General features: G+C 43.5%; 2 protein-coding genes across 2 annotated transcripts; both read left to right on the forward strand.

Moving 5' to 3' along the window:
- The first annotated feature begins 764 nt into the window (after positions 1 to 764).
- LOC127345963 (uncharacterized) lies at positions 765 to 4,077 on the forward strand. The gene is made up of 3 exons (XM_051372506.2): positions 765 to 966; positions 2,902 to 3,258; positions 3,373 to 4,077. Exons 2-3 carry the CDS (start codon positions 2,902 to 2,904, stop codon positions 3,940 to 3,942), a joined length of 927 nt encoding a protein of 308 aa, XP_051228466.1. The 5' UTR covers positions 765 to 966; the 3' UTR covers positions 3,943 to 4,077.
- Positions 978 to 2,424, forward strand: LOC139837739 (protein ALP1-like). The gene is made up of 3 exons (XM_071827016.1): positions 978 to 1,601; positions 1,687 to 1,912; positions 1,985 to 2,424. Exons 1-3 carry the CDS (start codon positions 1,092 to 1,094, stop codon positions 2,422 to 2,424), a joined length of 1,176 nt encoding a protein of 391 aa, XP_071683117.1. The 5' UTR covers positions 978 to 1,091.
- Positions 4,078 to 16,094: the final 12,017 nt, after the last annotated feature.

Raw genomic sequence — 16,094 nt, forward strand, 5'->3', positions numbered from 1 at the left:
TAATTTACATAAGAAAATGACTACATCATTACACAGTTGCACTATCCAGGGCCGGCCCTGAGGGGGGGCAGGCAGGGCGGCCGCCCTAGGCCCCGGAGGACAAGGGGCCCCCAACTCCAAGTCCCAGCTAGCAGCAGCGGCAGACGAAGTCGTCTGGTCGCCATTAGAGCCGGTCGGTGCTTCTTCCCTCGTACGGTTGACCAGGGACGAAGCGTTATTGTGGAAGCGTTATTACGTTGTAGCTTGGGCCTTCCTCCGTTGGTGAGTTTTTTTTTCCACTCAATTAGCTACTAAGACATTAAGGGTGTGTTTGTTAGGCCGGGTGAACCCAGATTTTCACAACCCAGCCGAATTTTGGGTGTTTGGCAGGTCGGGTGAGGCCTCTGGGCTATGCCCACCTCATGCAAATACGGGCTGTGAGCCAGGCCGAGTTGGGAATAGAAAATCGGGCTTCACATCCGGGCTCGGCCGACCTCACCCAAAAAAATATCTCCGCTCGCCCCCGAAGGAATCCCGACGCATCCCGCAATCGGCCTCGACCCGAAACCCCGTCGCCTCGTCGCCCCTCATTCCCCCGAGAAAAAGTCTCCGCTCGTCCGCTCCTCCGCCGCTCCTCCAAATCGCCATCGATCCCCCGGCCTGCCGCTCATCTTCTCCGGCCAGGCTCGCCCGCAGATGCCCGCCCTCCACCCTGCAGACGCCCGCCCTCCACCCTGCAGCCCCCTCCTCCCGCTACCCTCCAGGCCCTGCCCGGCAGTCCGGCACCACCAAATCCCAATCGCCCCCATGGAGGTCGCGAGCTCCCCGGTCGGTACAGGCTGAGCGCGGCTCCTCCCTCTACCTCGCGAGGTGGCCTTCACCGACGACCGACGACTGCCGACGCCGACCTCTCTCCAGCACGTGCGCCGCTTCTCCAAACCCTAGTTCATCCACATCGCCCACCACCGGCAACAGCCTGCATCCGAGGTATCACCACATCGTATGCCTTGATTTATTTGCCTGTTGTATGTGTGTATTTTTTGGTGCTGTGGGCAGTGCATGTTATTCCATGTGCATGTATGAAGGAAGAAATTATTGTTTGTATTGTTTAGATGGATGATTTGGCAAGAAAGCGACGCCAATTGATTGTCAAGGCAGCCGGTCTTGCAGCGGTAATGGGTGCATACATGGTTTTTATCTCAAGGAGAGCTAGGAAAACACCGATGATATCCATAGGCCGTAGGATTGACATGGATATAGCTAGGGAATCAAATCTGAGATATATCTATCATTCGAGTGACACAAATTGTTTAAATCAGCTAAGGATGAAAAGAACTCCGTTTTTTCGCTTGTGCACCTTGTTTAGAGAGAGGTCATTATTGAAAGATAGTATCCATACTTCTATCGAGGAACAAGTAGCCATGTTTCTCCTAGTAGTTGGGCACAACACAAGGTTTAGAGCTCTACAGCCAACTTTCAGAAGATCTATTGAAGTTATTAGTAGGTATTTTAAGGCGGTGCTATATGCTGTTGGAGAGTTGCGAGATGAGATGATCCGTCCTCCCTCCACTCAAATCCACCCTAAAATTCAGGAAAACAACCGCTTCAATCCTTACTTCAAGGTAAACTGTTTTGTCACTTCAAAAATGTAAATACTGTTATTTTGAAAAGACTCATGGATAACAAATACTTGTATTTACAAATTAGGACTGTATTGGAGCAATTGATGGGACACATGTGCTTGCTAGAGTCCCAAAAAATATCTCAGCCGCATTTAGGGGTAGAAAAGAAGGCACTACACAAAATGTTATGGCTGCGGTAGACTTTGATTTAAAGTTTACCTATGTGCTTGCTGGTTGGGAGGGATCAGCCCATGATGCCCTTGTACTTGCGGATGCTGTGGAGAGGGATGATGGGTTGTCTCTTCCTCCAGGTAATAATTTCAACCTATTAGTAATATTTTTATCACTAGTTCTTGTTGTAGCTGATAGTTGCAATTTAATAGGAAAATTCTACCTCGTTGATGCTGGGTATGGTGTGAAACCGGGTTTCCTTCCACCGTACCGTAAAACAAGGTACCACTTGAAGGAGTATGGTGGAGGGAATAATCCAGAAAATTATAAAGAGTTGTTCAACTTAAGACACTCTTCTCTAAGGATAACAATTGAGAGGGCTTTTGCTGCGTACAAGAACCGCTGGAAATTTGTTTACAATAAGCCATTCCATCCTTACAAGACCCAAGTCAAAGTAGTGATAGCTTGTGCCATTCTCCATAATTGGGTACTTCAATTTGGAGAGGATGAATATTTCCCACCAGAGGAAACATGGGAACCGGAGGAAGACGATGAGGAGGAGAATGTGGAACACAATGACGCTACTTGGAAACAAAAGAGAGACGAATTTGCACAAGCGATGTGGGCGAATAGGGGGGTAGCACAGATTTGACTTGATGTATCGTGTTGTCACTTGATGTATCGTGTTGTGACTTGATGTATCGTGTTGTGACTTGATGTAATAATTGCATTTTGTTGCTGGAATATGTTATTTTGTTGCTGGAATGTCATATTTACTGCTGGAATATGCCATTATGTTGCTGGAATATGTTATTATGTTGCTGGAATATCATATTTACTGCTGGAATATGTTATTATGTTGCTGGAATATGTGTTTATGTTGCTGGAATATGTTATTTTGTTGCTGGAATATGTGTTTATGTTGCTGGAATATGTTATTTTGTTGCTGGAATGTCATATTTACTGCTGGAATATGCCATTATGTTGCTGGAATATGTTATTATGTTGCTGGAATATCATATTTACTGCTGGAATATGTTATTATGTTGCTGGAATATGTGTTTATGTTGCTGGAATATGTTATTTTTGCTGAAAATTGCTATATAATGATGTAATTTGTTTGGTGTAGATGGCTGAATCTGTGGAGGAAGTTCCGGATGTTGGTGCTAAAGCCAAGAAGACCGTGAAGGTGATGACTTGGACCCCTCCTATGTCAGCATGCATGATGCGATGTCTAGCCGGCATAGCGGCGAAAGGTGTGAAGACAGACAAAGGATTCAAAGAGATACATATTACTCAAGCTGCAAAAGCTTTGACTAAACTTGTCGGTTACGAAGTGACTACCACCCAAGTGACCAATCATCTACGCAAGTGGAAGATAAGGTATCAACGAATTGAAAAGTTGAGGGTATTAAGCGGGGCACTTTGGGATGATGATAAAAAAATGATTCTTCTAGACGAGCAACATTATTTGGGCCACACTCAGGTATTTCCCTTTTGCTGAAACCTATTACCTCTGTAGCTTATTACACATGGCTGAAATATCATAGTTCTGTTGTTGTACATTGTTGCTGAAATGTGTTGGAAACATGTTCTGTAGGACACTCCTAAGGATGCTGAATTTCTGAACACACCACTTGTCAACTTCGAGTATATGGAAGCTTGCTTTGCCGATAAGCTAGCAACAGGAAAGTTTGCAATGGGGTCAAATGAGCCTTTGGGGAAACCCGTTGAGGTAGAGTGTCCAGAGAATACTATTGATTTGGAGGGCCAAGACACAAGTGGTGAAGGTTTTGTGGGAGGTCAAGCCAACTTTCAATCTGGTGTTCAAGGCGTTGGGACAACTACTCCTTCACCACCTTCGAGCTCAAATAAGAAGAGGAAGAGGACCTCTGTTTTGTGTGAGGAAGATAAAATTCAGGTAAACAACATGTCTGATGCATTGCGTCATGTGGCTGTGGCTATCAATAACACATGCCATACCGAAACACATCCAGATCTGTATCAGGCTGTTATGGACCTTACTGGTTGTGATATGGATCAAAAGTTGGCTGTTCTGGATTATTTGACGGAGCATAAGGGTCAAGGTCTTAATTTCGTCAAGATGGAAGCTGAAGTTCGTCAAGCTGCGTTCAAGCGTATCATAGCCAAAAATCCCGATCTTGTTTGACTTGATGTTCATGCGACTAGAAAAACTATCTATGCTGTAATGGTAATTATAACTTATGGATATCTATTTTATGCAATATGGATCAGTAGGTAGCATGTATGCATGCAGACTTGGTGATATAAAGTTATTTTGGAACATCGGCGTATTTTAAATCTTGCAATATGTGTTCAAATATTATTTATGATGTTGTTTTTCAAATATTCTACTTAAATGTTTCATAAATTTGATGTCTTTGCTGAAATGTTTCATAAATTGTCATGGCGTTTGTCAAGATGGAGACATAATCAGACACAGTCTACCAAACAAACAAATCTCAGCTCAGCCTAGTTACATAGCCACACTCTACCAAACAACATCTCACCTCAGCTTGGTTGAACAGACACAGGCTACCAAACACAGTATCAATATCTCTGCTCAGCCAAGCTAAGGTGAGCTTGTATGAGGAGAGATATGGCTGGCAAGGTGAGTCAGTCTACCAAACACACCCTAAGTGTAGGGCCCATGGGCCATAGGCTGGACGCTTAAATACCTAACATGAAATGCAATGGCCTCACAGAGTCGACGCTCATTTCCTGCTAAAAAAGTAGCACAGTATATCTGATGCGTTTTTCCGTTGCATTGAGCGTTCATTTCGCTAATAACTAGGAAAGGAGAAATTGCATGGCCATAGTTAGGTATTGAGTATTTTTTTCATCGATTAGGAAAAATAGAAGAGTTTATTTTTTCATCCACTAGACGCAAGACACGACATTATTTGACAACTTCCGATACGAGCGAGTCAGGGACTACAAATCACCGACCCTTTCATGGACGCGACACGAGACGAGAAGCGGAGTCGCCAAGCTGAGACGGAGTAGACATGATATTAGAATAAATATTTAATAAATCATGCTTAAATTACTTAATAGCAATATTGATTTTATATGTACTTTAGGTGCTTAGTTGTGAAATTCCGTACACATGTACAATTTTCATTTTTCATTTTAGTAAAGGGCCTCGATTAAAATTTCGCCCTAGGCCCCCAAAATATTAGGACTGGCCCTGGCACTATCATATTGTGTATCTTTGCTAAGTATAACAAAAATAGATTAGATCTGCAAAAAGTTAAAAGGTTTAATATAAATAAATGGTTGTTGTTTATTTTAGCGGCCCACTATTTTTAATAGGCTGAAACTGTTGCCAATACGGCTTGAGTTAAAGCTGGAAGGTTAGGGCCATTTTGTTTGAGCTTATTTGAGCTTTCCACGAAAATAAGCGAACAAAACGAGCCAAAGAGGCTGCGTTGGCTGCAGGCTTTTCCCAAGCCAACTCAACGCATAGGCAGGCCGAGCGAAGCACCTCCGGAGGTGCTTCCCGAGCTTTTGTTATTTGAGCCGAAGAGGTATAAGAGATTGTCCCTATTTTTCTACATATTACAAGTCATCTGCCACCGCAGCCGGCTCGTGCGACAGCGTCCGTGCGTGACCGCTGTGCTGAGTTTTTTTTCAGGTACGCTGTGCTAAGTTTTAATCTCCTCTCGAACGCACTCATTAATTTCGTATTATTAAATGATGATTGTACAAGCACTTTCCATTCTTTATTAATCAAAACAGTAATAAGACCTCCTCCTCGTCGTACATGCATGACCGCCTGTTCTCGGTTTTTTAATGTTTTCAACCTCAACGCATGCACTAATCAAACACAAACGCTTGTACAGTATCACTACAGGAATGGGAGAAGACGCCGACGGCCAAACTGTACGCCGACGGCCAAATGTCGGGGCCATCGGCGTACGGCCTCGCCGGGGCAGCTCAGGAAGCCGACCGTCGGCGTACACTTACCGTCGGCGTAGAGGTGGCTACGCCGAGGGCAGCCGTCGGCGTCAACCTGGCCCTCGGCGTAGCACCGGCATCGCCCCTGCCCCAGCCCGCGCCATCACCGCCCGCTCACGGCGTCAGCCAGACGCCGAGGGCTACCCTCGGCATAGGGCATGGCCCCCCTATGCCAACGGCCACCCTCGGCATATAGGGTTTTTTTTTATTTTTTTCTTTTTTTTCTCTCTCATATTACTTTATATTATGTTTCTATTATTTATTTACTAGTATGAATTATGTAAAAATGGTTCTATTTTTTAAGAATTCGTAGATGGCATATGTAGGTCACATGAGTGACGCTCTTCGCAGACGGGTCAACCGGAGCCACTAGGCCCAACTTCTGCTATCGATGTACATATGTCCTAAAACATTTAGGAAATATTCCATTGCTAACCCTAACTCCAACCCCCCCCCCCCCCCCCAGGTGTGTCCGGCTTCTCGGACAGGGGGTTCCTACACTTAGGCAGATTCTGCATGTATAGGGGGGAACTCCCTCGGAGGTGAACCGGAGAGAAACTTGAGATCATATGGGATGATCCTTGTTTCCACATGTACCTATGACCTAACCAAGCTCAAATGGAGGCATATGCCCACCGGGGGACCCCCGATGGGATGCAGTCAAAGGGGTAGACCGCGCGGTCAACAGAACTAGGGTTTCATCAGAAATCGAGCCTCGGAGGGGGTGAATGGCCCCAAAACTTGTGTGTGTCCACATGGCATGCACAAAAGTGATACATTTAAGAACTTAAGACCTAGACACGATACAAAACACTTAAATAACTAGACCCACACACATACCAAAGCGCTTAAAGAACTAGACCCACACACGAACCGAAACACTAAAAGAACTACACCCACACGCGAACTACACCCACACACGAACAAAGCACTTAACACTGGGTCGACGCATGACCCGCTAGACACACGGACTCGACACACACACATATTAATCAGAAGTCAAAATCTTCGTCCTCGCTGGGGGTGTCCTCTGAAGCGGTACTTGAGAGGTTCCACAACCACCGTTCATCATCCTCCCCCCACGTCGACGCCTCTCCTTTGGCGTACTCTGCTTCATATTCGGCCCTCCTCTGCCGCTTTCCCGCCCTCCTCTCCCTCCTGTACGTCTGCTTCTCCTTCCAAAATGCGCGCTCTGCCTCGACGGCTCCGGGATGGTCTCTGCGCCACTGTGCCATGAACTGCTCGTCCGCCTCGGTGGTATTAATCCGCCGCTGGCCAGACCTGTACCGCCGTGCTTCACCCTGTGAGCGAAGTAGCGGCTCAGTAGAGAGACTCTGAGCTTCCGTCAGAGACCCGACCTCCGGGAAGTTCATTTCGTGGCGCGGCCGGCGAAACCTCCAAGCCGCAAGACGGTAGAAGGTGCCGAGCCACACACGCGTACCACCGGCGGTGATTTCAGCCACGAAATGTCCCGCAAGACGCAGGCGAACGCCGATGAAGCCCGTGTTGCTACGGCGACGAGGAGCCATCTCAGCGGTAGCTCAGCTCAGAGGATTTTGTGGTGCTGTTGGATGTGAGAACTGATGAGGGGAGAAATGTTGCTGGTGCTGTTAGTGGAGAAGACATGGCTATATATAGGCCGACGAGGGGCTGAAACGGCGGGAAAACTTTGCGGGAGATAATGGGCGGGAAAGGGTGGGCGGGAAAACTTGGCGGGAAATCATGGCGGGAAAAAAAGGGCGGGAGAGAAGCAGCGGGAAAGGGTGGGCGGGAAAAAAGGGCGGGAGAGAAGTAGCAGGGCGGGAGTGAACCGGAGAGAACCTTGGGATCATATGGGATGATCCTTGTTTCCACATGTACCTATGACCTAACCAAGCTCAAATGGAGGCATATGCCCACCGGGGGACCCCCGATGGGATGCAGTCAAAGGGGTAGACCGCGCGGTCAACAGAACTAGGGTTTCGTCAGAAATCGAGCATCGGATCTAGGGAATGGCCCCAAAACTTGTGTGTGTCCACATGGCATGCACAAAAGTGATTTGAGATGGTTTTATATCCAAGGCTACCCCCCCAGGTGTGTCCGGCTTCTCGGACAGGGGGTTCCTACACTTAGGCAGATTCTGCATATATAGGGGGGAACTCCCTCGGAGGTGAACCGGAGAGAAACTTGAGATCATATGGGATGATCCTTTTTTCCACATGTACCTATGACCTAACCAAGCTCAAATGGAGGCATATGCCCACCGGGGGACCCCCGATGGGATGCAGTCAAAGGGGTAGACCGCGCGGTCAACAGAACTAGGGTTTCGTCAGAAATTGAGCATCGGATCTAGGGAATGGCCCCAAAAATTGTGTGTGTCCACATGGCATGCACAAAAGTGATTTGAGATGGTTTTATATCCAAGGCTACCCCCCCAGGTGTGTCCGGCTTCTCGGACAGGGGGTTCCTACACTTAGGCAGATTCTGCATGTATAGGGGGGAACTCCCTCGGAGGTGAACCGGAGAGAACCTTGGGATCATATGGGATGATCCTTGTTACCACATGTACCTATGACCTAACCAAGCTCAAATGGAGGCATATGCCCACCGGGGGACCCCCGATGGGATGCAGTCAAAGGGGTAGACCGCGCGGTCAACAGAACTAGGGTTTCGTCAGAAATCGAGCATCGGATCTAGGGAATGGCCCCAAAACTTGTGTGTGTCCACATGGCATATACAAAAGTGATTTGAGATGGTTTTATATCCAAGGCTACCCCCCCCCCCCCCACAGGTGTGTCCAGCTTCTCGGACAGGGGGTACCTACACTTAGGCAGATTCTGCATGTATAGGGGGGAACTCCCTCGGAGGTGAACCGGAGAGAAACTTGAGATCATTGTTGGAGATATGCCCGAGAGGCAATAATAAAATAGTTATTGTTATATCTTAATGTTCATGATAAATGTTTACACTCCATGCTATAATTGTATTAACCGGAAACATTGATACATGTGTGTTGTGTAAACAACCAGAGTCCCTAGTAAGCCTCTCATTTAACTAGCTTGTTGATTAATAGATGATCATGGTTTCCTGATCATGAACATCGGATGTTATTAATAACAAGATCATATCATTAGGTGAATGATGTGATGGACACACCCATAGTAAGCATAGCATAAGATCAAGTCATTAAGTTCAACTTGCTATAAGCTTTCGATACATAGTTACCTAGTCCTTCGACCATGAGATCATGTAAATCACTTATACCGGAAGGGTACTTTGATTACATCAAACACCACTGCGTAAATGGGTGGTTATAAAGGTGGGATTAAGTATTCAGAAAGTATGAGTTGAGGCATATGGATCAAGAGTGGGATTTGTCCATCCAGATGACGGATAGATATACTCTGGGCCCTCTCGGTGGAATGTCGTCTGATTGGCTTGCAAGCATATGAATGGTTCATAAGAGATGACATGCCACGGTACGAGTAAAGAGTACTTGTCGGAGACGAGGTTGAACAAGGTATGGAGATACCGATGATCAAACCTCGGACAAGTAAAATATCGCGTGACAAAGGGAATCGGTATTTTATGTAAATGGTTCAATCGATCACTAAGTTATCGTTGAATATGTGGGAGCCATTATGGATCTCCAGATCCCGCTATTGGTTATTGGTCGGAGAAGAGTCTCGACTATGTCTGCATAGTTCACGAACCGTAGGGTGACACACTTAAGGTTTGATGTCGTTTAAGTAGATATGGAATTTGGAATGGAGTTCGAAGTTTTGTTCGGAGTCTCGGATGGGATCCAGGACATCACGAGGAGTTCCGGAATGGTCCGGAGAATAAGATTCATATATAGGAAGTCACTTTCCATGTTTGGAAATGATCCGGTGCATTTATGGAAGGTTCTAGACGGTTCTAGAAAAGTCCGGAAGAAATCACCATGGAAGGCGGAGTCCTGGAGGTACTCCACTAGCATGGCCTGCCAACCCTAAGGGGAGGAGTCCAAGGTGGACTCCACCCAAAGGTGGCCGGCCAGCCCCCCTCAAGGAAGGGTGGGAGTCCCAGCTTGAGTAGGACTCCCCCCTTGGGTAGGTTTCCCACCTTATGGGAAGTTTTGGGTTGGAGTCTTATTCGAAGACTTGTAGACCAACTCTTGGAGGATTTCCACCTATAAAAAGAGGGACAAGGGGAGGGGGCCGGCCACTCTAGCCTCCACCTTGGCCGCACCCCTTTGAGGGCTGGCGCCCAAGCCCCCCTCTCCCCAAACCCTAGCGCCCCTCCTCCACATATCTCTCCTGCAAACGCTTGGCGAAGCCCTGCCGGAGATCTCCACCACCACCGCCACCACGCCGTCGTGCTGTCGGGATTCCGAGGAGGATCTACTACTTCCGCTGCCCACTAGAACGGGGAGGAGGACATCGTCATCAACACCGAACGTGTGACCGAGTACGGAGGTGCTGCCCGTTCGTGGCACCGAAGATCTTCTACGCGCTTTTGCAAGCGGCAAGTGATCGTCTACATCCACCACGAGATCTGATCTCGTTAATGCTTTTTGATCGTCAAGGGTATGTTGATCTTCACCTCGTTGCTACCATCTTCTTGATTGGATCTTGGCTTGTTCTTCGTTCTTGCGATAGAAATTTTTTTGTTTTCTATGCTACGAATCCCAACAGTGGTATCAGAGCCGTGTCTATGCATAGATTGGTTGCACGAGTAGAACACAATGGTTTTGTGGGCGTTGATGCTTTTGTTGTCTTTAGTTCGTGTACTTTGCATCTTGCGGGATGGTGGGATGAAGCGGCTCGGGCTAACTTTACATGACCGCGTTCATGAGATTTGCTCCACGCTTGACATGCAACTTGGATTGCATAAGTGGCTTTGCGGGTGTCTGTCTCTCCCACCATAGTGAAGATTCAATCTACTCTTTCTATTGACAATATTAGTATCACCGTTGTGGTTCATGTTCGTAGGTAGATTGGATCTTATTCGAAAACCCTAAACCACGTAAAATATGCAAACCAAATTAGAGGCGTCTAACTTGTTTTTGCAGGGTTTGGTGATGTGATATGGCCATGATATGATGATGAATATGTATGAGATGATCATTATTGTATTATGGCAACCGGCAGGAGCCTCATGGTTGTCTTTAAATTTCATGTTGAAGTATTATTTCAAAGTAGTTGTAATAGTTACTACATGGGAGCACAACCATGAAGACGGCGCCATGGACCTTGACGCTAAACCGACGATGATGGAGATCATGCCCGTTGATGATGGAGATCATGTCCGTGCTTTGGAGATGAAGATCAAAGGCGCAAAGACTAAAGGGCCATATCATATCACATATGAATTGCATGTGATGTTAATCCTTTATGCATCTTATCTTGCTTAGATCGCGACGGTAGCATTATAAGATGATCCCTCACATTAATATCAAGATAATAAAGTGTTCTCCCCTCGTATGCACCGTTGCTACAGTTCGTCGTTTTGAAGCATCTCGTGATGATCGGATATGATAGATTCTACGTTCACATACAACGGGTGTAAGCCATGTTGCACACGCGGAATACTTGGGTTTGCTTGACGAGCCTAGCATGTACAGACATGGCCTCGGAACACAGGAAACCGAAAGGTTGAACACGAGTCATATGGATGATATGATCAACATGTTGATGTTCACCATTGAAGCTACATCATCTCACGTGATGATCGGTTTTGGTGTAGTGGATATGGATCGTGTACCACTAAACAACTATGAGGGATGTTGTATTAAGTGGGAGTTCATTAGTAATTAGATTAAAACATGAACTTATTATCATGAACATAGTCTGAATAGTATTTTGAATTAATTTGTAGATTTGGCATCCGTTATCTACCAAGCGCTAGTCTTGTAGTTGAGATAGAAATATTGTTAAGTCTGAAAAGCAACTTTACGGACTGGTACCGTATTGTTGAAAGAATCAAGAAATGATTAAGTCCTATTACAAACTTTTAGTAAACCTCACATTGTTGATTCAAAGAGCAATGGTTTCAATTAGTACCTAAAGTCATCTTGTCTCCGTGAAACTTGAATTTCAAATCCGTTTGAAAAGTAAGGAGCTGGAAATTTTGTTTTCAGAAATAAGCAAGGTATAAGATATATGTGATATCTAAAACCTTATTGCAAGATGATAGAATATATCTAGTGAGACTACATAAACTCATAAGTTTTATGGGAATGTACGAAGGTTGAAGACGCCAGGCGTCCCAATCCTCCAACTAAGTTGGGCACTAACGATATTCGCATATCCATGAAGTGATCGTCCTTAGTATGCACCGTTGCTAAGACTCGTCGTTTCGAAGCATCGCGTGATGATCGGGTGTGATAGATTCTACGTGTGCATACAACGGGTGCAAGCCAGGTTTGCACATGCGAATACTGAGGTTAAACTTTACGAGCCTAGCATGTACAGACATGGTCTCGGAAAGTCGTCATGATTTGATGGATAAAATTATGAGTGAAATTGTTCATCACATTACAAAGTTACTAATAGTGAAATCTGAAACACTTGTCATATGATGATCAACTTCAAAGTAAGAACCTCAAGGTCATTGGTATTTGACCAATGGATCTAGAAGTTATTGAAAGGTGAAGTGTTTTCTGAGAATGAGGAAAACTAAAAGAGAAACTACAAAAGATTTTGGCAGAAAGAAAGAAAAGACTAGAAAGTCTAGCTCAGGTGTATATAGATGATATACATGTTATGAATGTATTCCTTGATTGGTCACACAATGAAGTTCTTGGGTATTTGTACCAGATTGGTTGGTATGAGATGTCATACAACACAAACGCAATACAAGAATTCAATGGCCTAAGTGACTGATAAGGAATATGGTAAAAATGCACGTCTGAAAAAAAAATAAAGTGTTATTGTGTTCGTCGTTGGCATTCTACCTAGCTCTTGAGATTTATAATAAAGAACTTCATAATTGTTATTTAGCTCTGGTCAAATAAAAACAATGAGTTGTTAAAATTGTGGCCTTGCTCCATGTACGATGGATAAGTTATTATAAATCTTAATGGTGAAACACACATACATAACACTGACGCTAATATGCCGTAAGGCAAATGATTTGAATTCCACTTATTAGTGGAACCGCCATTTAGGTCATGTTAGAAAGGAACGCATGAAGGAACTCCATGCAAATGGATTTTTGGAGTCATTTGATTTTTGAATCGTTTGGCGCTTGCAAATCTCTTCTAAAGAGAATGACTGAAATACCGTTCATAGGCCAAGAGTTGAACGGGCAACTAACTTAGTGGAAACATACATGATGATGTATGTTGTTCACTAGGCATAGTTGTGTGCGGGAGATTCTTCTACTTCATAAAAACTTCCAACAATGAATTGAGTGTATATATGTGGATATATTTATTCGATAAGGAAGAAGTTTGAAACATTTGAATGGATTCAAATAAATTTCAGCATGAAGTGGAAATCATCGTAATAGAAAAGTCAAATATCTATGATTGGATCATGGTGGAAATATTTGAATTACGAGTTTTAGCGAACATCTAAGAGAGTTATGAAATTGTTCTACAACTCACGTTTCTTGGAGTATCATAGTGATGATGGAGTATCCGAGAGATGTATCCAAACCTTGTTGGATTAATGATGAGATAATATGACGCCATTATATTTTTGTGGATTATGCTTTAGAGACTACCGCTTTTACACTAAATAGAGCGTCATCATAAATCCGTTGAAATGACACCATACGAGTTATGGCATGGGTATAAACCCTAATAGTCCTTTCTTAAATTTTAGTATGCATAGCATAAGTAAATAAGTTTACAACCAAAATCGGATGAATGTCTTTGTTGGTTATCCCAGAGAATAAATTGGGAATTCTTTCCACTATGAAGACAAAGACAAAAGTGTTTGTCGATGTTTCTTATTTCCAAGAAATTGTTTCTAGCGAAGTTTTTGAGTGGGAGGACAATGGAACTTGATAAGGTTTATGAACCTGAGCATGATGATCAGAGTAGCGCAGCATCGGAAATGGTTCCGGAAGCGGCCACGATGATCATGGCTCCCATGTCTACAAAGAGTTATAGTCATGGAGATCAAAGTACCTATTGAACCTTGTAGGTATGGTTTACTTTGTGATCAAATAAATGATTTGTGGACAAAGGATTGATTTTGAACAATGATAAACCATCTACATACAAAGAAGCTATGATGGGCCCTGACTCTGTTAAATGGCTAAGAGCCATAAAATCCAAGATAGGTGAATACTTTTTGAAAGTAAATGTATCTATAAATTTGATGGACTTGGATGGAATATCCTTGAAGAAGCTCGACTTGTCAAAAAGTTGTTTACGACAAAGTTCAAAGAGTTGACTACGATAAGATTAGATCTTCCGTAGCGATACTTATAGTCTATACGGATTGTTTCTAGTAATCGCTACATATTTCTTTTATGAGATATGATAGTAGGATGGCAAAATACATTACTTAACAAAAGTGTGTATTAAAAGAGTTTTGCTGGTCCGTGGAATACTAGATAGGTATACAAACTTCAATTGGATGAAGTGAGTATCACGGAGTTGGAATCTTCACCGGATGAAATGATCAAAGAGTTATGATTTCATCAGAGACGACGAAGAGACTTGCATTTGCAAGAAATTAAGTGGGAGCGCTGAGACATATTTGTAATACTTTATATAGATGACATATCGTTGATTATAAATAATGTAATTATGTAATTGATTAAAAAGGTTTCATTGAGAATTAACTTCAATGAAAGGATATGAACTGAAACATATTTAGTGTCAAGATCTATGAAGATAGATTGAAACACATAATAAGTTTAAAGTTAAAAGTACATAAAATGAATATTGAAGTAGTTCAATATAATAAATTAAGAAGGTGTTCTTTTCATGTGAAGGTTTAACAAGACTTGAGTGTATCTGACACTCAATGAGTAAAAACACATGAGTGATTTTAGATCACGAATAAAATGTACACAATCAGATGTCCTGTGCTCTAAAGAGTTAGGAGCGTATACCAGAATGATTCATGTGATGATCATTGGACAACAGTAAGAATATCCCTGAGTGCTTTAGAAGAACCAAGGATATATATATATAGTTTTGTATGGGTAATGACAAACAAATCGCTGTAAGGTGTTGCACCGATATTAGTTTGGTCACATATAAAAAAAAAATCAATCTCAATTAGGCTAAGTGTTGTTTTAAAGGTAGCACAATGAGCAGGAAGAAGTCCATGCTGGATTTAGATGAGTTCTATATTTTGTGACGGATTCTACAAACAGAGGCAGAGTATGTCATTGTTTTGACAATGACTGAGAATGTTAAAGTCAAGAAGTTCTTTGAGAACTTGGTGTAGTTCCGATAGTGTCAGAACTTTGAAGCTATATTGTGTGTGACAATATTAGTGACATATTTCAGACCGCGGAATTAAGGTTCCACCAGAAGACTAAACATATATACCGACTCATTTGGAAAATGAGTGATGCGTTGAGACGCATATGAATTGCAAAATACATACGTTTCTGAGCATGTCAGATCCGTGGTTTGAAACCTCTCCCGTGAGCAAAACATGATAAGCACCAGAAGGCCAAGGTGTTATATCTTTACATATGTAAACTAGATTATTGACTCTAGTGCAAGTGGGAGACTGTTGGAGATATGCCCGAGAGGCAATAATAAAACAGTTATTGTTATATCTTAATGTTCATGATAAATGTTTACACTCCATGCTATAATTGTATTAACCGGAAACATTGATACATGTGTGTTGTGTAAACAACCAGAGTCCCTAGTAAGCCTCTCATTTAACTAGCTTGTTGATTAATAGATGATCATGGTTTCCTGATCATGAACATCGGATGTTATTAATAACAAGATCATATCATTAGGTGAATGATGTGATGGACACACCCATAGTAAGCATAGCATAAGATCAAGTCATTAAGTTCAACTTGCTATAAGCTTTCGATACATAGTTACCTAGTCCTTCGACCATGAGATCATGTAAATCACTTATACCGGAAGGGTACTTTGATTACATCAAACACCACTGCGTAAATGGGTGGTTATAAAGGTGGGATTAAGTATTCGGAAAGTATGAGTTGAGGCATATGGATCAAGAGTGAGATTTGACCATCCAGATGACGGATAGATATACTCTGGGCCCTCTCGGTGGAATGTCGTCTGATTGGCTTGCAAGCATATGAATGGTTCATAAGAGATGACATGCCATGGTACGAGTAAAGAGTACTTGTCGGAGACGAGGTTGAACAAGGTATGGAGATACCGATGATCAAACCTCGGACAAGTAAAATATCGCGTGA

This window comes from Lolium perenne, chromosome 3 (assembly GCF_019359855.2).
Source record: "Lolium perenne isolate Kyuss_39 chromosome 3, Kyuss_2.0, whole genome shotgun sequence".
NCBI lineage: Eukaryota > Viridiplantae > Streptophyta > Magnoliopsida > Poales > Poaceae > Lolium > Lolium perenne.